Source organism: Carassius gibelio, chromosome B1 (assembly GCF_023724105.1).
Source record: "Carassius gibelio isolate Cgi1373 ecotype wild population from Czech Republic chromosome B1, carGib1.2-hapl.c, whole genome shotgun sequence".
Classification (NCBI taxonomy): Eukaryota; Metazoa; Chordata; class Actinopteri; order Cypriniformes; family Cyprinidae; genus Carassius; species Carassius gibelio.
The window spans coordinates 31,044,942-31,069,746 of record NC_068396.1 but is presented as its reverse complement, the minus strand read 5'-3'; the positions used below and the strand labels follow the sequence as shown (position 1 = coordinate 31,069,746).

General features: G+C 35.2%; 2 protein-coding genes across 9 annotated transcripts in view; one reads left to right on the top strand and one right to left on the bottom strand.

Moving 5' to 3' along the window:
* The first annotated feature begins 407 nt into the window (after positions 1 to 407).
* On the top strand, positions 408 to 10,116 carry LOC127949240 (uncharacterized). Of its 2 annotated transcripts, none has more exons than XM_052546279.1 (6): positions 408 to 1,140; positions 3,700 to 3,794; positions 8,238 to 8,334; positions 8,507 to 8,551; positions 8,683 to 8,805; positions 9,678 to 10,116. In XM_052546279.1, exons 1-6 carry the CDS (start codon positions 982 to 984, stop codon positions 9,804 to 9,806), a joined length of 648 nt encoding a protein of 215 aa, XP_052402239.1. In that variant the 5' UTR covers positions 408 to 981; the 3' UTR covers positions 9,807 to 10,116. The 2 variants fall into 2 exon arrangements, with proteins under 2 accessions (XP_052402239.1, XP_052402240.1); XM_052546280.1 differs by having other exon boundaries at positions 414 to 1,140; positions 9,675 to 10,116.
* A 1,923-nt stretch (positions 10,117 to 12,039) lies between these two features.
* LOC127949237 (type II inositol 3,4-bisphosphate 4-phosphatase) overlaps positions 12,040 to 24,805 on the bottom strand; it is a 145,197-nt gene continuing 132,431 nt past the window's right edge. For 4 of the 7 annotated variants that reach the window (XM_052546271.1, XM_052546272.1, XM_052546275.1 and 1 more), the window contains 6 exons: positions 24,230 to 24,356; positions 23,028 to 23,168; positions 22,817 to 22,914; positions 18,770 to 18,882; positions 18,195 to 18,349; positions 14,351 to 14,547 (listed from right to left, as the gene is read on the bottom strand). In XM_052546271.1, coding sequence (XP_052402231.1) covers positions 14,370 to 14,547; positions 18,195 to 18,349; positions 18,770 to 18,882; positions 22,817 to 22,914; positions 23,028 to 23,168; positions 24,230 to 24,356 — 812 coding nt within the window. In that variant the 3' untranslated portion in view covers positions 14,351 to 14,369. Of the gene's footprint in view, positions 12,803 to 14,350; positions 14,548 to 18,194; positions 18,350 to 18,752; positions 18,883 to 22,816; positions 22,915 to 23,027; positions 23,169 to 24,229; positions 24,357 to 24,805 lie in introns of those variants that run through there. The other 3 variants (XM_052546277.1, XM_052546273.1, XM_052546276.1) reach the window with 2 other exon arrangements.

Genomic DNA, 24,805 nt, shown 5'->3' with positions numbered 1-24,805 from the left:
TCAGCTTTTATGATGGCTGCGCACCAGATGCTATGTTATTTTTTTTATTGATTTTAAAGGAACTTGATACACTAGGCATCTATAGAGATGGGTCGATGGCCTTAATGCATTCAGGGCCAACAGGTGTCAGTGTTTAGTTAGTTAACTAACTACTGCAGCTTCACACCAAATATGTACCTTATTATATGTCACGTCATACACATCCATATAATAGTCAGACATATTGTATTCACGCCATAGACTGTATAAAAACAGATTCACACTCACCGTATATTTTTGTTGAGATTTTGTCTGATAATTTTATGTTTAGATTTTTTTAAAGCAGCTTCAGCATCGACTAAAATAAAATAAAATTGATGTTGAATTTTATTGTAGTAAATGGTAAACATCGCGTCGCAAACTAGTCACGTGACATAAACATGGCCGTGGCCTTGAGGGGGCGACCCGCTCTGCGCGAAATAAACCGGGTTCCAACTTCAGTTCCAAGACTGATGACACGAGTCTTCATCTCATGTCGGTGCACGTCATTGTAATCATATTTCTCGTTCATTTCTTTCTCCTACAAATGACTTGAGTGCATATTTAGCAATTTATCCAGACGACTTCATCAGAAGTCCTTAAATAACCTCATCTCAAGGTCTTATGTCGGTGGACTTTTAACCTCTGCGCTTGGTTTCATGAACTGGCTTCTTCGTGGACCCGAGATTACTGTGTGTTTAACACCCATAGACTGTGTTAACACCCCAAACAAACATGTTGCCGAGTTACACGCATAGAAGGAAGAGCCCTGGCGCTGCGCTTGCTGGAGACGCATGTCAAAGTGAAAGGGCTCCATGGGCGGTGTGTGTGTGTGTGTGTGTGTGAAGGTTTTCACTAGCAGAGTCACTAGTGCGCGCACGAAGGACGAGAGGAGGAAGCCTGCATTGTGCACTCATGGATTAATATCCAGCTGGAGCAATCATTAGGATCCCATATACCTCCATGATATACTTAAAGGAATTTTGCATGACGAGAACATGTGAACTTTACGCAGCTGTCGTGGTTGGCCTACCAACAATCTCGCTTTCGATGATTTTAATGACCCACTTCCTCGCCTTCATCGTAGGATTGTGGAATAAGCCAGCCAAGCTAAAGTCAATGGTAGGAAACAAATAGTCACTCACTGGACTTTATGTGCTCTGTTGTCATGTCAGTGAACAAGGGTTAATAAACTTGTATGGTGCTGATAGTAGCGCGCATGCACGACGCATTAAGAGTTACGTCAAAATATTGATCTGCAATTAATATACCTGAACCATGTTGTAAATGTATGTCGAAAAGCATGTTTGTTAAAAATCGTTCAATCTGAACGTAGGGTAATACGAAGATAACCCCCCCCCCCCAACCCTAATTTTATGATGTCCATAAATGGCACAAAATTTCATCTCAACACTTTTGATGAATGCGTATGCTATATTTAATTTCGTTAGATATACATTTGTGAGATGGAGTTAGTTGAAACAGTTTTGGAAAAATAGTCTCTGGAAAATAGTCTAGTGGAACCTATGACGATGAACATGGAAGTTATGTTGTTGTTGTTGCTTTTCATTCGTGGACACAAGTGTTTTTTTTTTCTTTCTTTTTTTTTAAGACTTGTAAAGTGAAAGTTAGAATTTTTATTTTAAAGCAAGATCGTTGGGCAAAGATGGCCTTCATTATTGGCACAGAAGGTGGCATGTTTTTACTAGTGCAATAATGTTTAAATGCAATACTCATTGTAATTAATGGGGTTATTATTTAATATACATACATTACAGACATAATGTATGTTTATAGTAGTTCAATTGAGTAAAACACTGCATTTTCTTTCATAGTGTTGTTAATGTCATATCTTCGATTAAAATATAGGCAACTATGTCAATAACTTTCATATCAATCTCTTTTACTGGGATTCTGCTTTGTTCATCATTGGTTATTTAATTATTCAACTGTTTCATTAAAATACAATTTTAAATTTTGTATTTTACATTAAACTTACATTAAAGACACTTGAAAAAACATGATAATTACTAAGAATGATCTCAAAAGACATCCATATATGCTGAAATGTTTATCCAGGAGGGCCACAGTATTTACATTTTCTTATGTAACAACTAAATACTGCTTTACAAATATTGGCGGTAGACCAGTAGTGAGCACATTGTGCATTAAAGCATTAAGCAGTATTAAAGGTATATAGGTATATTTAACCAGTATCCATGTTTAATTAATACGTCTATTCCAGTTTGGTTTAATCCAATGTTATTTAATTGGTAGTAGTACTTAAGTGTTCAAAACTAGTATGTATCACAGGATTTAAGCTTCCAGTAACAATTCAAGTTGCCTTTTCCTTCATGCCTATGTAATGACTTGTCAGATTAGTTGAACTGAACCTTTTTCGAATACAATTTCCTTTTACTAGCTTTTAAATAACATATTGTAGTCATTGGTGTCAATGACTAGAATTAGGAAAACCGATAACAGGAATCATTTGAATTTAAGTAACTAAAAAGTAAGTACTAGTGCTAATAAAAATACTAAAAGAGAATAGTTGATATGTGAACCGTAGCTCAATGGCTCTCAAGTCTATAGCAGCCCAAAGTTGAACTTATGTTATATACTAATAACTTTTGAAACGAGGTTAGAAACAAAATCCAACAAAACTTTTCATGATTCCTTGGCTCAAGACAAGACACAAACTCCTCCTCATGTTACCAGAAATCAAACTAAGTCATCTTCTGATCATGTCAACAAAAAGTTGTGGAATTTGAGATGATTCATCGTGCCTTTCTTGCGAAACATGTGAACGAATTTGACGAAAAGCATGCTACAGTGGATGTATCTCTGCAACGCTTTAGCATATTCAGACCAAACTTGGGGTGTGTTAAAACAAGCATGACCTGAGACTACCTGCACAGGTTTGACACACTGCCACCTAGTGGTCAGGAGATATGAAAAATTATATCTTCCGAACATTTGGCTAAAAAAAAATACAAATAAATCCCAGGACTGGTCTCTTGAGATTTGGTGTGACATTCCGAGTCAAACAATTGTCCAATGTCAGCCATTTTTCTTTTAATTTTTAAGTTGTCTCTCTCTACGCATTGGTGTATCATTACATAACTTGGTAAGTCACATCGACACCATGCGCTGAAAATACTAAAAAAGTCTTGGGACAGTGCCAAAAATGTTAACGTAAAGAATACTACCATCTTTTTATGAATTTGGCCTCTTGCCATGAGACCGGTCTCCTTATATTCAATGGGTCAACCATATTTTCACCTATTTTTTTCCAACTCCTCCTAGAGGAGTTCAGAAAATGTATGCATTTGGCCAAAATGATTCTGAGGCTCTGCAAGGCGCCACACTGAATACAACACATCAATTAGATCACAGCGCCACCTGTTGCTCACAAGTCATTAGGAATTATATCAGATTATATTTTTTTAAGATTAAATCATCTACACGTCTTTAATTATTTACCCTACTGTGCTTGGCCCCTTCATTGTGCATGCTCAGCACAATGAAGCACTGCAGCTTAACTTTTGTTTTCGTTTCCACTGATTGCGCACTTTGCTTCCTGTAACTGCAAATTCTTTTTAACAAATGAAAGAATCACTTCTGTATCTGTGGGATTTTTGCAGCATTGTAAGTATTAAAGGAGTGTGTGATCTTTTACAGAGAACTGGAAGATGTGCTTGTAACCCTTGGTGCTTTGAGAATCACATGGAATGCCCTTTGAACTCAGAGGTTTGGAATTCTATCTTAATTCTGAGGTATATCTAAGAAATTAGACTGCTTATTTTCATTGATTGCTGTGTAAATCTGGCACAACCACAGTCACTGGGTTGCCAAAACCGGTTCTAGGGTGAATTAGCCAACTTTGGCCACTTTCTACTATTAAGATGGCCCAATTGTAATGAATTAAAGGGATAATTCACCTTCAGTTGTTGTTCCTCATTGACTTTCATAGGATGGGGGAAAAATGCAAGTCAGTGGGGACCAACTGAAGGTGAACTGTCCCTGAAACCCCTGATAAAATCCACCGGGGAAAAAATTAAATTAATTAAAAAGGTTTAATTCAGAAATTTATAGCACATTTTACAAATTATTATAAAGAAACAGCACGTAACATTGAATTAAACATGACATTGTGAAGTAGAAAGACTGAAATAGTATTTTCTTGTAGAACGTACTCCAATAATCTTTTTTTCTATTTACAGCTTTATTTAAATTTTTACAATGTCAACTGAAGAGAAACTGTATAGGATCTGTAGAAACTGTATTTTTTTTTTTTACTTTTTTGAATATTGAATGTTTCTCCGGGTTTATTTGAATGCCGATTTGTGTATCAGACACCTACATTAAAGTCTAAACCACAAAAGAAATAAATAAAAAACAATTTGACATTTAGTAAAAAAAATAAATAAAAAAAAAACATTTACTTTGAATTTGTTTTCACTCTAAATTACAAAAACTGAAACAGTATTTCATTTTAAAACATGCTTTAAATGTCTTTTTAAATAATATTTTGTAACAAATACTTTTTACAGCTTATTATTGTATATATATATATATATATATATGAATGTATGTATGTGACAATGTTCCCCAATAATAGCAGGCTATTTTGACAAACTATGGGGTTTAAGTTAGACAATAAGTCTATTAAAAGCTGCACGAAACATAAAAAAATGCTTGAAACTGCAAAAATAGGAGGTAAAACCAGCAAACTGTTGTTATGGCCACGAATCACTTATATAAAATGACAATATATGACACGTGACAACTTGTCCCATGTTGATGTGTCATGAGAAGAACACTACTCAAGCTATCAGTTAATATCTACCTTCATTATACAGTCGACTTTATTTACTTTAGCACTCTTACATCTTTCTAATTGGACTTTTGACTCTATATAGTGCTTAAGTTTATAATTGTTGAGATACAGCCCTTGTGACTGCGTCACATCTAGCCCCCCCCCCCCCCCCCCAATGCAGTTACAGTCCATAAAAAAACAATTAGTCTTATGCACTAGATGAATTGACACATTTGAGATTTTCTAAAGTCCAATTTAAATGGCTGTTTATCTGCTGCTGCCCCACTAAAGTGTGCTTTAGTGTGCATGTCAGCTGTACACGGTAATATGAACCCACTGCAAGATCAATCTCTTTCTCACACAACACTATTATCTGTTCAGGACTAAGTTGTTTCGCCTTTTCAGTTTGCTTGCAACAAAAAGGGTGGAGAATCGTGACCCTAAACGTGATCAGATACACCTAAATCTGATACCACAATGACATTTGAGATCTTCGGTCACAAGATGGTGGTAAAAATAACTAGGTTCACAGGAAAACAGTTTTGTATACAGTATATGTAACACTTGCTCTATTTGATTTATTGATATCTTGATTTATCTATTTTTGTACTGCAAACATCCTGGAGTTCCATTGGCTCTGTTCCAAATCCAAAAGTTCTAAAAGTGTAAAGGCTGTTCCAACAGGCTATGCTTTATTGTAGGCCAAATTGTGCATGGAGAAGGTACTTCATGAGGTGAAGCTATAGTGCATTATGCATTGAGCTTAGTGGACAAAAACCGATCCCAAGTGTGAGAAGAATAGTTCAAATTCATTCATTACCAAAAAGTATCAATAAAAAGATTTAAATCTTATTACAAATAGACTAATGTGACCATTTGTGCTCTATTTATTTATTTATTTTTTTAAATAAATGCTTTTATTTGGCAAAGTAAAAACATATGTGACCCTGGAGCGCAAAACTGGTCGCAAGTAGCATGAGTATATTTGTAGCAATAGTCAACAATACATTGCATACAGTAGGTCAAAATGATTGATTTTTCACTTTTACCAAAAATCATTAGGATATTAAGTAAAGATCATTTTCCATTAAAATATTTTGTAAATTTCCTACTGTAAATATATTAAAACTTCATTTTTGAATAGTAATATGCATTAAGAACTTAATTTAGACAATTTTAAAGGCAATTTTCTCAATATTTAGATATTTTTTGTACTCTCAGATTCCAGATTTTCTAAATTTTGTCATATCCTAACAAGCCATACATCAATGGAAAACTTATTTATTCATCTTTCAGATGATGCATAAATCTCAATTTTGAAAAATTTACCCTTATGACTGGTTTTGTGATCCAGGGTCACATATTTCATAAATATATATATATATATATATATATATATATATATATATATATATATATATGAAAAAAATAAAAAAATTGACACAAAAAATATTTATCAGCACAACTGTTACCAACATTGATAATAATCAGAAATGCGTCTTGAGTAGCAGACTTCTGAAGATCGTGTGACACTGAAGGCTGGAGTAATGATCACAGAAATCAATTAAATTCTACAATATATTCAGACAGAAAACGGTCCCTTCAAATTGTAATAGTATTTCACAATATTACTCTTTTAACCATATTAGTTAACAAATAAATGCAGCCTTGGACTCACAGATCACAAACTTCAGAACAGTAATGTAGAGTGTTCCGAATCATTCAGAGTTTCGGAACTTTAGCTCTGTGTAACTGTTGATATCAAGGCGGCTCACTGCCGGTTTTGGACCCTTGCCTCGCACTACGTGACTGTGTTGGTGTTTCTGTATAAACACTCCTGTTTTGGACACTTTCTGAAGAGCTGCATGAAGAAGAGATCGAAACATGGGCTGTGAATTGTTAATGAGTTGTGCCTTTGAGAGTACGGTCATGGCCAGAGGTGGAAAGTAACCAATTACATTTACTCACGTTAATGTAACTGAGTAGCTTTTGATTTTAAAGTCGTTTTTAAAATCAGTAATTTTTAAGTATTGGACATTTCAAAACACATTTTGTTTGCCTTGAAAGACCAAACTAGCATCAACTAGTCAACTAGACCTCAACTGTTTGCAAGCATGTAGAGGTAAGGTAAATACTTGCATCATTGCATTGGTGGTTAAAATTAATCTTTGACAGTTTAGCAAATAGTTCTGCATGAGTTAGCTAAAAAGACTTGGGTGCAGGATGTGTGATAGCCTATATATCTTCTGTGATGATATCGTAATGAACAAAACTCCCACAGTGGCGTGAAGTCTAGTAGATTAGACTAGGGCATGCGCATTAGAGTGCGATCTTTCTCTGCGTGATTCAGTCTGATAAAATGCATTTAAAACGATCCCAAACTTGAAGATATAGGGGCAGAAAATGTACATTATTATATAATTTCATATTGTAAATCAATATCAATACAGCAATGCAGATTATTATTATTTTACAACAGTTCAATAAACAAGAAGTTAATTAAGAGACTTGTTTTTGCTCCATTTTGACAACAAAAATAATTCCGAACACAACCACCTCAGCACAGTTCTGCCTCGTTCCTGAATGAATCACCAGTTTAAATGATTCGGTTCAATCGCAATGACTCACTCATTAACAGTTACTTTGACACCTACAGCTGTTTTTATTTCACATTTAAAGTAGCCTATCTTCTGATTTCATTATTATTATTATTTTTAATTTAAATGAGTATTTAACATTTTATGTCTTCTATATCAAAACATTATTTCTGCATTTGTAACTGCAGGTTAAATGCATTCATGTCCTGCATTACACAGTGGATAAATACACAGAAATCACACTTCCGATGAAGCTTCTGTGTTTCCTCTGCATTGAAAAATCTAATTTTGTTGATACTGATTGAGTTTTTTTTTTTTTTATTCTAAATAACTGATTGCATTAAAAACAACTGGTTTGAGAATTATAGGCCTATCCCAGGGGCGTCATACTCAGTTTCTCAGAGTTTAGTTACAACCCTACTCCAGCACACATACCATATAGTTTGCGAATAAACCTGAATGATTAGATCAACTGGATCAGATTTGTTTAATCATCGCTCTTGGCCTAACCCATTTTCACCTCCCTCTCACTGTTATTTAAGTCATTTTAAGTATATTTGAAATTAGACACTTTTCACTTTTACCTGAGTAGATTTTTTTACACTGGTACTTTTACTTGTACTTAAGTGACATGTAATGAATGTAATAGTACTTTTACTTGAGTATAATATTTCTGTACTCTTTCCACCTCTGGTCATGGGTTTTGGGTAGATGGAGCAAATTGTGTAGGATTACTAAATCATTCTACATGAACTCATTCCATATTCCGGTTGGTTTTGTGTATTGTGTGTGTGTGTGTTCAGCTGTCTAAGTGCTCTATTGCCCGTGGCTGAAGGACATGCACCACAGGCACTACGAGACCTCCAGGACGCACTTAACAAAACCAGGAATTTATTCCAAGTAAGTATAACATCATAACAAGTATAACAAGATTTTGATGCACTGTGTAACTCAAGGAGTGTCATCATTGCTGTATTATCTGCAATCTTTTCCCAGCTTTCACAAAATCCGCTTGGTCTACATGGTAAATCGTAATACTAATTTATGAACTTTATTTTTCTTTTTTCTCCAGGATTCTAATACGAGTTTGTATACACCAAACACTGATGGTATCGAGGTAAGTTCACAAAAAAAAAACTTGAGAGAATCATCTGACGAAATAAAAAGTATTGTAAACACATGATGGATTACTGGGATGGTAATAAGCATTGAAATCCAGTGCTAACTGACCTCTGTGTTTATCTGCAGAAATGCACATTTAAGTTCTTTGACTGTTTTCTGATGGAGATGAACGTTCTCTTGAATGACGAAGACCCAACAAATGACAAAAGGCCCATGATAGAGAAAACTTTAGAAGTATATAACAAAAATGTAAGTCAAAGCAATGTGTGTGTGTCAAGATTGTGCATCATTCAGAATTGAGATGGCTGAACAGGATCAAATAAGAAATTCATTTTACTTTCACAGCTTGCATCAGCGCAAACCATCTTTTGGCGTTAAAATAGCAGGTTTTGCTAAAGGCAAGGCGTGCAGGGAAGAATTGGCCTGGACAGTGATTTTTGCACCTGACCTTATTGAATAATGCATTTCTAGGAGTTTCCCTTTCAGACGTCAGAAGTAATGGGAGGACAGTATTCAAATGAATCACGCAATGCGTTTTATTAACGTTTGCACACGTCAAATTATTGGTATTGGTGCAAAAATTTTTTGGGGCGCCATTATGAAACGCCCCAAAAAACCATGTCTTAAACTATTTTGCACTTGCTGCAATTATTGTTCCTAGTAGGAGACGCCACAGAGAAGACGTGTGTGAAATATCATAGCTATATAATATTGATAAATCTCAAGTTGTTTATATATTTGAATATAAAAAAAATATGGCAACAATATGGTGCGCACTGAACATTTTGTGTTGCTGTGTTGCCAAATTGTACACATTTTATTGGCTGATTATTGTTTGAAAATACTGAAAATAGTAAAAAAAAAAAGTCAAATAATTTGATAAATAATTCCAGATATAAGAAGGGTGGAGAATATGAAATATGCATAATTAAGAAAAAAAAATTTTTCTTGTGGCTGAGAATTTTGAATTCATTAAATCACATTTTCGTATTTATGAATGGGAAAAAGCTGATTTTTCAGTTCTGAATGATGAGCATCCCTGTTGTGTCTGATGGTAACAACTGATGGTTGTGTTTGTAAAAGCTGATAACGAGTCTGTGTTTGGACTGTTTCCACAGAAGTGTTCAGAGCGATATCCCTGTGAACTAGAAGAACTCGCCCCCTCCAGTAATTTCTACGAGAAGATGGAAGCGTTCATTCAGAAACAGCAAAGTCTTTGCCAAGATAAATCTACTATAACATGTGACTAAAATCATACTTCCTTTCCCTGAAAGCATGTACAATAAGCTCATTTATCTATTATCATTTTAAATTATGCTAGTCTCTTTATTTTTGTTATTAATATTTATATCACCTCAGTCTGAAAGTGTCACTTTATTAATGCTGTAAGAATGATATATTTTTTACAAAGGTAACTAAAGGGTTTTGTCAATGATCGTTGAACTGTGAACGTCTTGTAAGTGTACAGAATTTTAAAGGTGAGAAAATGTTTAATCTAAAATAGGTTTTGTATATTGTTTTATATTCAATGTATTGTTACATTAAAGCATTTTTTATTGACAGGAATCATGTCATTTATGTTGAGGTGAATTGGATCAGTTCTTCAAAGGCTAATGACCGGTCTTGAAGGAAACTTTATGCCTGATATCATTTTGTAACTGTGAGGGAGTAAAAACATCTATTGTTCCTCTTCGTCTGAGGAGGAATTTCCTGTGGATGTTTACTGAGGTCCTGACCTTCTCCATGACCGTCCCATAAGAGCTGCATGAGGGTTATGAACTACATCTTCATGTCTCGAATCACTCGCACGCTCTAGTCGGGATAGTTCCTGATGCTATTTTTAACGGGAGTGGAAACGAGGCACTAGGGAATATACTTGCAGTGCTTTCAATGAACTGTTCTGCTGTTTAACTACATAATCGTTCTGCGCCAAAACTCCATAAAGACGTATTAATGTCTGGACTGTAATATAAATGATTATTTGTCATTTAGCTGCTTACCTGAGGATGATGATGATGTTGATGAGGCTGTTGGCTTTCTTTGAGCTTCATGGCACTCTGTTGAAGGATCTGCAGCCCTTCAATACACCGATCTTCATGTTAATTGTAACACCAATCCTGAGTCAGCAATTTGAGGAAAGCCGAGGACTCTTTAGTCAGGAAGTTGCCACTACTTTTGGAGGGAACAAATTATAGAGCTTCCAAAGGCTATGCAAATAATCATTTTCGACTTATTCTTATCCTAAAAAATTTTGCTTTTAGAAATGTAACTTAATTCGGCCAATTAGGCGTATTATAGGGCATTGTTCATTTCAAAGACAAAGTGCTTTAATTTATCAATTAAAAATAATTTTGTACTTTTACTCGTGGTAATAATTTGATGGCGGGACTTTTTGGAAAACTATCCCGGACTCTGATCAGACCTGTACACACAGTTGATGTTGCTTTAATTGAACATAATTTAATGCGTGACTTCTTAAAAGGGATAAGTGTGTATTTTTGGATAATTGATGATAATAGCGCTCTGCTCTCATCCAGGCTAGTTCTCCATGGCTAAAATATAGCAACACGCGATCAAATCAGTGTAGTGCGCAGCACCTTCTGCTGGTGAATATATTAGCTACACATACTTTTTTACAGTGCATTTGAGGGCTGTTTTGAACGTGCTGTAAAATGAAGGCATTTCTGAAGACAAGACAACAAAAAGTACACCCATACAAAACGATGTGTTGGGATATTGAAGACACAGTCGGGTGCAGCACTGTGCTTCTCATCTGATGTGTGATCGCCTTGAGGCTGGATTAGGAAATGTCAAAGATGACTAAACCAGGCTGGTAGTGTGTTTTCTATGAGAGGGAGAGAGCCTAGGGGCAAGAGGCACGATTCGCTACTGGATTCACTCAAGCAGCATTCACACTTAAGGCCATTGCACACTGAGAACTGAACTTCCTCTCTGTCTTTTAGGATTGGATGGATCCAATATTTCCTTTCTTTTTATTCTTTTAAGGCGGTGAGAGGACAGCAAAATCATCCACACTGCTTGAGGAGTCCATTAATACCATTTTGCAAAAAAAAGTTTGCAACAGATTAATTAACCCACATTGGACTCGGTGTGCAAGGTTCCTAAATTTTTAGGATAACGAATACAAAAATTTTCAAATGACCTCCACAGTGATCTTCATCAACGTAGCGAACTAAAGTGATTGATTTTCAATTAGAGATGGATATTTCCAGCCATTGGCATCACAGATTTATGCAGATGAGCAAGTTCAGCGGAATTTAAGATACCAAACCGTAATGTCAGCATGATTGGCTTTGTTGTTTATGCACACACGTGACAGTTGGTATAAGTCCTTTTAGCACAAGAGAGCGAGTGTTCCTTTGCAGTTGGCAGCAAATAGAGATAATATTATGTAAACTTCACATAAATGCACAACGTGTGCAAAAGCAAGCTGAAGGGTGTTATGGAAATATGTCCAGAAACTGAGAGTGAAATGGCTTTATACAAACACAAATATAAAAACATACAGTACACACTTTCAGAAATGCCTCAGTACAAAAACAGAACAATAACAACAAAACACAATCTCTGGTCATGAGTCACATACAGGCATGTGATGCATCTCAACTGATATGACGGCCATTCAAAGCTACATATTCAAACAATTCCTGTAAATTGCTCACTTTTAATGGAAAACTTTTGTACACATTTGATGATTTACATGTCTATTTTACTACAGTTTACATTCAGTATTTTAAAATTATTTTTAAATAATGCACTGCATTCTTTCTTAAAACCATAAAACAAGAGTATGTCCTTTTCAGTAGGCCATTTTGTAATATATATTAAACAAAACACTTTTCTTTTATATATGTATTTGAAATGAACTTGCACAAATATGTACAACAGGGTCCTAAAGTCAAGATACTGTAAAGTAAAAATAGGTATTTGTATAGTATTTGGTTTTGCTGTCATTAAAGCATTATGTATATATTTTTAAATAATATATTTATTTTTTTAAAATAAAATAGCATTTTGAATCCCTTTCAAAGTGGACTTTTAAACCCCACTGTATATATAGTCCGTTAAGAGTAAAACTAATGGAGCTGTGTTTCAGGAGTCCACCTTGCCGTACGTCCCTTCAGGTGGCCGGTAGTATTTGGGAAAGGCCATCAGCTGGAGCATGTTGAAAGCATATTTTCTGCACTTTATATTCTTTTGCACATTCTCAATCCGGCAGCCTTCTCTGATGAGGGGAAGATGAAAAAGAAAGAAAAGGAAAGGAATGATATATGGATGCTAATGATGATGATGACATCATAAAAGACCCAAAATGACTATGAAAAGGCCTCAGTGTTTGTACCTGCACGTTAATATGCAAAGCATGAGGAAACATTTTCAATTCAACTTCAATTATGAAAGTCTAATGCAAAAGAGAAATGTGACATTCATGCTGCACTAAGAGTGTGTCAGAAAAAAACAAACACATCCTCACTTCCTTCTGACAAATCATGTGCAGCTGCTAAAATGCTTTCCATATGAGATCAAAGTAACATTCCAAACTTGTACGAGACATTGTGTTTCACAGAGAAAATAACATAAGGGTGGAAAGACACAGAGGCTGAACCATTAAATATTAATTAGTAGCATGAGTGCTTAAAGTGAAGCTACTTATTTGGTTAGTAGCTGTGTAGTATTACATTCCTATGGAAGCCTGTTTTCTTTAAAACAAATAATAAAATAAAAAGGTAATACCGACCTTTTATCTTGTAATTCAGACTTTTTTTCTATGAATTCTGAGTTTTTATCTCATATATTCTAACCTTTTCTCTTAATTGCGGTATATAAACTCAGAATTCAGAAAAAAAAAGTAAAAATTGCTGTATATAAACTCTGAAAAATTAGAGGAAAAAAGTAAAAATTGCGGTATATAAAAATTCAGAGGAAAAAAGTAAAAACTGCGGTATATAAACTCAGAATTCAGAGAAAAAAAGTCAAAATTGCGGTGTATATAAACTCAGAATTCAGAGAAAAAAAGTAAAGATTGCGGTATATAAACTCAGAATTCAGAGAAAAAAAGTCAAAATTGCTGTATATAAACTCAGAATTCAGAGGAAAAAAGTAAAAATTGCTGTATATAAACTCAGAATTCAGAGGAAAAAAGTAAAAATTGCGGTATATAAACTCAGAATTCAGAGGAAAAAAGTAAAAATTGCACTATATATACTCAATTAAGAGGAAAAAAGTAAAAACTGCGGTATATAAATCAGAATTCAGAGAAAAAAAAAGTAAAGATTGCGGTATATAAACTCAGAATTCAGAGGAAAAAAGTCAAGATTGCTGTATATAAACTCAGAATTCAGAGAAAAAAAGTCAAGATTGCGGTATATAAACTCAGAATTCAGAGAAAAAAAAGTCAAGATTGCGGTATATAAACTCAGAATTCAGAGAAAAAAAGTAAAGATAGCGGTATATAAACTTTAACTCCAGATTAAGAGAAAGGTCTAAATTGCGAGATAAAAACTCAGAATTCTGAGAAAAATAAAGTAAATTGTGAGATATAAATTCTGAATTCAGAGAAAAAGAAAGCCTGAATTGCAAGATATAAACTAAGAATTTAGAGATAAAATATTTAGTTTAGAAAATGTAGTTTTTTTTCCAATTCCTCTGCAAAAAACGGCTTCCATAAATACCAAGAGATATAATCACTCCCGAATGAATATCAGAAATCAAAGTGTTATTCATGAAGACAGAGCGAACCACTTGAGGAAGCAAGAAGTTAGACGCAGCACGGTTATGGCATAATCAGCAGTTTATTGATATTTTGCAAGCAAAAAAACAAGACTTAAAATGAGCCACACCACCAGTAGGTGGGAGCTGACAAGCAGAAGGGCGATTGGATAGAAGTGGCGGGACGCCGGCTTGTTATTAGCATCGGAGCCCACTTCAGGGTCGTCCCATTGGGCAACCTCTCCCTGGGCCAAGAGACCACTGAGAGGAAACGAGAGAAGATAGAAAGAAGCAAACACACAAACATATTCAACAAGACATAAGGGTTAATAGGTCAGTCCACACACACAAACAAGCTCAAGAAATGGTTCATTGGTTCATAAAAGACTCACACCAACACATTCAACAAAACCCTAGTAAAATACACACTGAGAGCTTAAAATAATGGCAAGAATAAAGGAAAATGGAGACAAAAATTCATTAACTTGTGTGCAGAAGGAAATATAATGATTCTCATTAAATTCAGGCCCATTAATGGTTGATGAATGTCTGTTTTTCTGCCGATGCGGACAGAATAGCAAACTACAATACAGAATCAATTACAAGATGCAGATTGGTCAATGCAAAAATGATACAAATATCTTTCTCTTATGTTGTGCAGAAACTGGAACATGCTGGGGAAAAAATGTAATCTGATTCACAAACAAATGACTCTTTTAAATGAATCAAATGTGACCCTGGACCAGAAAACAAGTCTTAAGCAGCACAAGTATATTTGTAGCAATAGCCAATACTGCATTGTATGGTTCTTTTATGCCAAAAATCATTAGAATATTGAGTAAAGATCATGTTCCATGAAGATACCATAAATATATCAAAACTTAGTTTATGATTAGTAATATGCATTGCTAAAAACTTCATTTGGAGAACTTCAAAGGCGATTTTCTCAGTATTTAGAGATTTTTGCACCCTCAGATTCCAGATTATTTAAATAGTTGCATCTCAGACAAATATTTTCCCACCCTAACAAACCATACATCCATAGAAAGCTTATTTATTCAGCTTTCAGATGATGTTTAAAACTCAGTTCAAAAATAATTGACCCTTATGACTGGTTTTGTGGTCCTGGGTCACACATCAGTAGCACATTTATCATTGCTGACGTAGTAAACTGCAAAACTATTCACCATTTTCAAACAGGTTTTTTAAACCTTGCCTCACAAAAATAATCATTAATGGATTCGAGTTAACAAAGAAATGCTCACTAATGCTAAACATGTACTGCACCTCTTTCCAAATCTAAACACTTTAAAAATGCAATTGTTTTATTTACATTGACAGCATTTTGTACTGTGCAAACAGTGTATTAAAAACACCTGTCAGTCAAAATGTGTTTATATTATATGCCATTACATGCCATTTAACGTAAACATTTTGATTTATATTTAAAAAATTGCAGAGCTGTATTTCTAGATGCACACAAAGATCATTTAAGGCGACCTGCACCTTCAAGAGTAACAAACACTGATATTCTTTTGAAAAGGGATGACAGGATTTACACAATAGCTGATTGAAATGTCACAGTAAATCCATACAGCTGAGTGAATGTCGCACAACTTGACATGCATCCACATTAATCAGCACACGTGTCAGCTCAACCTCCTATTTTGGCTTTAAACCATTTCTGCAGACCGGTTCTGCTACGTAAAATCAACAGCCTTCTCATCTGCCGCCGGCTAACAAACAAACTCGAAGCCTTCAGGGCTTCAACACCCAACACTACTAATAAGAGAATCGCCCATCAGCGCAGGCACTTCACATACGCCTTGAGTACCTTTAGCAGGATCTGACCACTTTCTGATGCTCTGGGAGAAAAAAAAAAAAACTGGCAAATCACTATGCTTATTGTCTCTGAAAAGTAAGTTCATGCCTTATTATAATATTTCAAATGTAAAAAATGTGTCAAAGGCGTGCTGAAAACAACAGCAAATAAGAAAGTATCTTTCCATGCAATGTACTTGCATGGAAAAAAGTTCAGTTTGTAATGTAATTTCAAGTGTTATCTAAAAGGAGAGTTCGAGAGTTCAAAGTGTGCAAAATAATTATATAAACTATATAAATGCAAGGTTAGTTAGTAATTGAGTACTCATGAGTGATATTTTAAGTTTGTGGGGGCTTTCAGTTTAGAAGAGCAGCAGCGTTCAGCTCTGCAAATTAGGACTTAAAGACAAGTATATAAATTCAAGGGAGACTCAACCCACATCTATTCCAGTGGACTGTAGTGTTGACAAGTGATACAAAAAGACAGCATGCACAAATATTGTAAAATACTGAGCTATTTCTAGCAGCATTTAAATTAAAACAATATTTTTTCCACTGAGCCTGTTGCAGTGAATTCTGTTACTGCCTTTAAATACACACAGCTTTTTTTAAGGTGAGCTTGTTGCTGTGCATTCTGGGATTGTCTTTTCATTAAACACAAGGGTTTTACAAATATTTTGTGTAAAATACCTTGCTCTTTAGAAAATGTTAAAAATGGTTCTACATTAAATTAATCACATTTGTAATGTTTTTCCGATTTTTTTTAGCTGGTTGCAATGCATTCTGGTATTGTATTCTCCTTAAACCCAAGGCATATACTGTGCTAATCTTAGCAATATTTATTAAACACGAATGAACAAATTACATTTGTAATTAAGAAAATCGGACAGATTTGTTTTTATTGACTAGATTTTGGGATTTGGTTCTCGTTAAATGGCACATGCTGTCCAAAAGAAAGGATCTCATAAATCAGAACGATTTGAAGTGAGAGCAGTTTGGAAATAGGTCTGTGTTTTGAAATGAGCCTTTGTTTGGGAACAAACAGGGTTTGTATAATGAAATCCTTTTGAAAAATAAACATTCACTTTTTTCCCCCAACAATTATGTGCAGTGTGGGCCGCAAATAGGTGCGGCCGACGGGGAACGTTTTCCAGATGTTCAATAAGCCTTATCTCCTGTATGTATGTTTTCAGCTTAAACTTTTCACTGGGTCATGAACAGGAAGCAATGCTTCACATATTTTGGATTTCAGCCGATCTGTGAGGGCCCTGTTTCATAACAGAGAATAGAAGTATATAGAAGTATTTGAATGCATCATGGATGAATTTTGTGCACAACAAAATCCGATGCACTGGTATTGGGTTAACATCCAAGACCGTCTTTATTATCAGCATTAGATGTTTAATATCACGTTATGTGTAAAGGAAAAGTCCACGCAAAAAAAAATAAATAAAATGCTGACAATGTTCTTACCCTCAGGCCAGCGAAGATGTCGTTTAGTTTGTTTCTTCATCAGAACAGATTTTGGAGAAATGTAGCATTGCATCACTTGTTCACCAGTGGATCCTCTGCAGTGAATGGGTGCCGTCAGAAGGAGAGTCCAGCAGCTGATAAACATCACAGTAACCCACAAGAGATACACGCCAAACCAGTCCAGTTCATCAAATTAATGTTGTGTGATGTGAAAAGCTGCGTTTTAGTAAGAAACAACTTCATCATTAATGCATTTTAAATATAAAACATCGCTTCCGGGTAAAATACAAGTCCATTACGAGACTTGCATTTCAGCAGGGATCAATGGATTGAAATGAAAAGCATCATACACATCACGCAGCTTTTCACTAGCCATTAACTGATGGACTGGAGTGCTGTGGATTAATTGTGATGTTTTTATCAGCTGTTTGGACTCTCATTCTAACGGCACCCATTCACTGCAAAGGATCCACTGGTGAACAAATGATGTAATGCTACATTTCTCCAAATCTGATGGAGAAACAAACTCATCTACATCAATTCTTGGTGAACGTTTCCTATAATGGATGCAGATATGAGGAGAACAGATCTACACAGACATGACTGGAGCTTACCTCCGCATGCAGTCCAGAGCTCGCACAAAGTAATCTTTATTGAGCAGGTGCTCGTCCCGCAGCAGAGAGCACTGCTCCAGTGTCACTGACATGGACGTCCTGTCTTTGGCACTTTTACAGCTGGTGAAGCGGATACCGTTCATCCGGCGACAGATCTGAGGTGACACATGACAGATGGAATTGTTTGTACTTTCATTTCCTTTTTCTTGAAGAATAGAAAGTTCAAAAGAACACCATATCAATTAACATTTTTCTGTAGCATTATAAAAGTATTTACTGTCACTTATGTCAGTTGTTGAATGACATTAAATGTAATTGACCCATATCTTACCCCAATCATTTCAACGGTTGTGTGTATATTGGCCACACAAATAATAGTCATAAAAATGCTACTTATTATAAGCCAGTAATTACTTTCTTGAAACTCGTGATTACAATCTCTTACTTGAAATGCTGACCCGTTACAGAACATTGATTTGAATGCTCGTTAAGTAACCAAATGTTGCACAAATGTTAGGTTACAGAGCAAACTGCACACATTCCTGCGGACTCCCTGACCTCAAACTCAGCCTCACCATTCCCGCTAGCCAAAGGATCTCCACATTCTTTCTCTTCTTGGTTACTACATTCTGGCCGAGGGTGTCGAGCAGTTCCTTAATGTCTGTCTGTGTCTGAAAACGTGGCAAGCCTTCGGAAAGAAGAGACGAGAAGAGCAGACGCTTGAGATGTCATGCATCAACAGGTTTTAAGAGGGAATGTTTGTCCCCGTATCGACAAGACCTAAAGATGAGATTGAAAAGTCTGGGGACATGTTATTTTTCTGATGAACAGAGAGATGGAAAGAAGACAAGATGTGACACGATGCAATACAGCTCGGCATTCGTCTGCTGGGAGCATTCATCATCCTGAGCCGTCACGCTCCACAGACGTGATTGACATATCAGAAAACAATACATTCCTGCACTCAAACCCTTTAAACATCAGACATCGAAAGTGTCAGAACAATTCCCATTGTCAGAAAAACAAAAAACAAATCAGTCGACTGGAGTTCACTTTTTTCCCTGTTCGTTTTTTTGTGATAAATGCAGACTTCAATATGAAAATATATTACAACATTTTCATGATTTAATTTACGATGTGTGTGTGTGTGTGTGTATACACACACACACACACACACTCAAATGTTCAAATTCAAATGCATTTATTTTAAATAATTTAACTGAAAAATATTTTGTAACATAATAAATATATTGTATACATTTGACTGTCTTTGATAAAAGTCCCATTATAATAAAATGTAAATCTTTTATTTTATTTTACAGTTACAGTAGTTAATTTGAGTTTAAACATGACAGTCTCAGTATTAATTTTTTTTTATTATGGGTTCATCCTCAGAATTAAAATAAATAAATGAGAAACAGTAAGAATGTTGCAGAAATTGTTATTTACATTTTATATATATATATGTATACAGTCATGGCATAAAATATCAGCACCCTTGGAAAAATTTATCTGCATTGTTAATCCTTTTGATCTTTTATTTAAAAAAAATTAAAATTACAAAAATAGTACCTTCCATTGGATATTACAAATTTAAACTGGGGGAAAATATCATTGTGAAATTAAGGTTTTTCTCAAATGGACACAATTATTGGCACACCCATACATTATTTTGAGTAAAATATTTCTAAAGTATATTCACTATTTTGAGTACTCCATGGAGATTACAAACATGAAATTATCCAGCCATGGCTTCCTGTTTCACAGAAATAAGTAGGAGGGAAAACAAAGGCCAAATTCCCTTAATCATCCATCACAATGAGAAAAACCAAAGAATGTATTTCTGAAGCGCAGCAAAAGATAATTGAGCTTCACATATTGGTGAAGTGGCTTTAAGAAAAGAGTTAGAGCAGTGAAAATTAGCATTTCCACCATCAGGACAATAATTAAGAGTTTGCAACCAACAGAAAATGCTACGAATCTGTCTGGAAGAGCTGTGTCTGTATCGTCCTAATGTGTGGTGAGCGGCTAGAGACTCCCAAAAGACCACAGCTGGAGAACTGCAGAAAATAGTAGAGTCTTGAGGTCAGAAAACCTTACAAAATGGTCAACATCACCACATGGTATTTGGCAGGGTCTCAAGAAAAATTCTCCTAGCTCATTAAAACACAAACTAAAGCATATTCAGTTATCAGACATGACAGAAACTTTAAATGGGACTGGCTTCAATGGTCAGATGAAACTAACAAAGTTTGGTGAACACCAGAAATAAAAATAAATAATTTTTTTTACTCAAGTGGAAGTACAAGTACTCAGTGAAAATTTTACTCAATTAAAAGTACAAGTATCAGGTCAAAATCATACTTGAGTAAAAGTAAAAACGTACAACTTTAAATTGTACCCAAGTATTAAAAAAGTAGAAGTACTTTTTTTCTGACAGACAATGCAGAAAAATGGTTAAAGGGAGAGAACGAAAAAATACAACCCAGTGGAACACCAAAAAAAAAAAAAAAAAAAAAGATTAATAATAATAATAATAATAATAAGTAAAAATACAGCGAAAGGGATTAAAAGGAAACTCCATCATTTCCACCCTCATGCCATCCTATATGACTTTCATTTATCAGATGAACACAAACTTATCTTATAATATATCATGTATGGGACAGTATGACAGTAACTCATGCAACCCCTGTTAATGAATCACTGTCTTCTGAAGTGAAACGATCATACATCATCATGGTGGTGTTCCCTTCGTCTGGTTTCTGAAGTGTCCTGTCCCCTTGCATTATAAGGACTAAAATCTTTGCTTGTGTTCAAGTGAAGAAAGAAAGTCATGAACATCTGGGATGACAGAGGGTCAGTAAATGGTTTCGGGTGAACTATCCCTTTGAAGAGCAAGATGTGATGGAGAGGCTAGAAATATACTCCAGACCGAATACAAGAATGTGTTGAATAAATGAGGAGAGTCCTAGAATTAAAACATACAACGTTAACGTTTTTAAGGCCACTTTATTTGTGTTGTCTACTCAACATCACTGTCTAAAAGCACAATAATCTTTTAAACGTTTAATGATTCATATAATTACATTGTAAATACAGCTTATCCACCACCTGGTAAGAACATCACTAAACATGAATTACAATTAATTTAGCATATAATGTTTATTTAAACACTTTTTTGGGAGATTTGTAACATTTAATAAAAAAAAAGAATTCCACAAAAATATTAATTGTATTTAAATTTAAATATATTTTCATCTGTGACCCGACTCACATTTCACTGCATGTTATATACGCTCTATTAATTTGTGTATGTGTTAATCCAAACACAAAACTCAAAAACAACACAGAAATGGGCCACTGGGCACAAAACCAAGCTTCTGCTATCTGCTTCTGCAAAAAAAAAAAAAAAGCTCACGTTACTCCTCTCCTCATCAGGTTACACTGGCTACCAGTAGCCGCTCACAAGGTACAAGGTACTGATGCTTGCCTGCAAGACGACCACTGGCACGGCACCAACATACATAAACTCACTGGTTAAATCTTACGTGCCCTCCAGAAGTTTGCGCTCTGCAAGTGAACGACGCCTTGTGGTGCCATCCCAAAGAAAGTCAAAATCACTCTCACGGACCTTTTCCTGGACTGTGCCCAGCTGGGGGAATGACCTCCCAATCTCAATTCGTACAGCTGAGTCTTTACTCATTTTCAAGAAACATCTAAAGACTCTTCATTTCATTTTCGCCAGCACTTAACCAACTAACACTAGCACTTTCCTTATTTTCTTGTCTTTTCATTAAAAAAAATAAAATAAATCTAGCTATGCGTTTTATACTAGACTAACTGAGACTTGTCATGGCACTTGTATACTGTTGTTGTTCTCTTATTGACTTGACTGCTTCTATTGTTCCCATTTGTAAGTCGCTTTGGATAAAATTGTCTGCTAAATGATTAAATGTAAATGTAAATGCTATGGCTATGGGAAGTCCTCTGATCTGAATCCTACAGAAAATGAGAGGAGTGAACAGAAGAGGAGAAGCTGGGAATCTGAAGGGTCTGGAGTGATTCTGGATGAAGGAATGGTCTCTGATCTCTTGTCAGGTCTTCTCTAACCTCATCAGAAAAAACTCAGAGCTGTTGAACTGGCAAATAGAGGTTTCAAAAATTATTGAATAAAAGGGTGCCATTAATTGTGGCCAATGTGTATTAGAGAAAAACATTTTCTATATTCTGACATGATATTTCTCCCCATTTTAAATTATTATTATCCAATTGAAAATTGTGATTATTATTATTTTATTTATTTTACAATGCAGATTAATTTTCACAGCCTTCTCTGATTATATTTCCCAAGGGTGCCGGTATTTTTGGCAATGTGCATTTTTAATATCTCTATGTGTTGTTGTCTCTGGAAGCTTGTGACACTAAAACAAATTCCTTGTGTGTGCATTGTGCAAAACATACTTGCCAATAAAGCTCTTTCTGGCTTCTGACTTTTACACAATGTTGTGTTGATACAGTAACCGGTTTCTATATGCATTGTTCCCAATGTTTGGATAAAAGTAACTGATGAATGACTAAATGCCATATGAAAAGCTCAGTTTCTCCAATGATGAACTTACATTCAGACGGCACCGTGCTGGTTAAGGATTTATAGTAGCCTTCTAGAATCTCAAAGTTCTTTTGGTTTATTCTCTCCTGTAAAGATATATCACCAAATCTGAGAGGGAGACACACAGAGAGCGCAAGCATCATGTTCCAGCTCAGACACGCTTCACAGAGCATTTATGCTTGAAGGGATTGTGTTTCATTTGTATCAGTCGGTGCTTGTACCTCTCAGCGATGGTCTGTTGCTCGTTGATGCCCACGTTGAAGAGCACGGGGAGCACGCGTAGCGGCTTGCCCTGGCGCAGCTCATCCGGGAGCGCTTGGAAGGCATGATGTGGGAGAGGCACCTCGACAGTGTAATGGTCTCTAACACAAAAACAGGTTACATTTCTAAACTCTGTCAATACCAGCATGTTCACGCAGCTTCCTTGGCGAAATTCCTGAAACTCATTTTAGAGCAACTGCACTCACAAAATGCATACGAACTAGCACTGTGCACTACAATAATAACATAATGGTTTTTAAAAGATGATTCATCTGCTCACCAAGGCTGCATTTATTGGATCCAAAATACAGTAAAAACAGTAACATGTGAAAAATTATTACAATTTAAAATAACTGCTTTTTATGTTAATATCTGGTAAAATGTAATTTATTTCTGTGTTGTGTAAGCTGAATTTTCAGCATCATTACTCCAGTCTTCAGTGTCACATGATCCTTCAGAAATCATTATCATATGCTGATTTGCTGCTTAATGAACATTTCTTATTATTATCAATGTTGATTTATATTTTTGAGGAAACTGACACATTTGTAAAATTATAAATATATTTTGATCAAGTTAATGCATTCATGCTGAATAAAAATTCTTCAACAATAAATGTCATTAAAATGTTTATTTTAATGTAATTTTAATAATATGATATAATATAATGATGCAAAAAAATGTACAAAACATATTAAACATAAAAAAGATGTAGATACTGTACATAACTGGGAAATGTGATTGACTTGAATATTTATTTCCATTACTTGTTTTATTTTATGTTTTTAATCATTTTTGTCTTTATTATATACACTCTCGGAAAAAAGTGTACAAAAGCTGTCACTGGGGTGGTACCTCTACAAAATGTACACTTTTGTAACTAAAGAGTCAATACTGGTACCTTAAAGATACATATAAGTACCTAAAGTGTACACATTAGAACCTAAAAGGTACAAAAGATCACCTTTTGAGAAGGTACCACCCTAGTGACAGCTTTTGTACCTTTTTTTCTGAGAGTGTATATAATAAAGACAAAAATGTAGGACTGTAAAAAAATTGACAGTGAGTGATGTGAGAGCTAGAAAGAGACAGAGGATGTTTAGGATATGAATGTCCACTCATGTGTGTGTGTGTGTGTGTGTGTGTGAGGGGTCTCTCTCACCGTCTACCGCTGACAGAGGGCTGCAGGCTGACAGCTTCCTCAGACGCCGCCTCTGTGATCCTGAAGGTCACTCTGTGCAGGTCACTGATCCCCACCTCCATGTCCTCCAGCATCCCTATTTCCTCACCTGAGTGACAAACATCTGTGTTACTACAGCACATACGTGCTTTCTACATGAGGAAATACTACAGACTTCTTCTGACTAAAAATAAAGATGCAATTCTGTTCCAAAACCTTCATTTCCATGCAATACAAACACCCAAATATATTCTGTACAAATGCATTAATGCATCTATTGTTTACAGTTGTACAGAGGTTGGATTGGTTAAGTGGGTTATATCATTTAGGAAAAAACAACAACAATATTGTATTATCTTTATAATACAGTATTGTTCAAAATAATAGCAGTACAATGTGACTAACCAGAATAATCAAGGTTTTTCGTATATTTTTTTATTGCTACGTGGCAAACAAGTTACCAGTAGGTTCAGTAGATTCTCAGAAAACAAATGAGACCCAGCATTCATGATATGCACGCTCTTAAGGCTGTGCAATTGGGCAATTAGTTGAATTAGT

What these genes read in the sequence shown, in the direction of transcription:
- LOC127949240 (XM_052546280.1), top strand. Translation starts at nt 982, where the DNA reads ATGATATACTTAAAGGAATTTTGCATGACGAGAACATGTGAACTTTAC. An exon ending in CAGCCAAGCTAAAGTCAATG is followed by an intron (nt 1,141 to 3,699) that starts GTAGGAAACAAA and finishes GATCTTTTACAG; the next exon opens with AGAACTGGAAGATGTGCTTG. An exon ending in AATTCTATCTTAATTCTGAG is followed by an intron (nt 3,795 to 8,237) that starts GTATATCTAAGA and finishes GTGTGTGTTCAG; the next exon opens with CTGTCTAAGTGCTCTATTGC.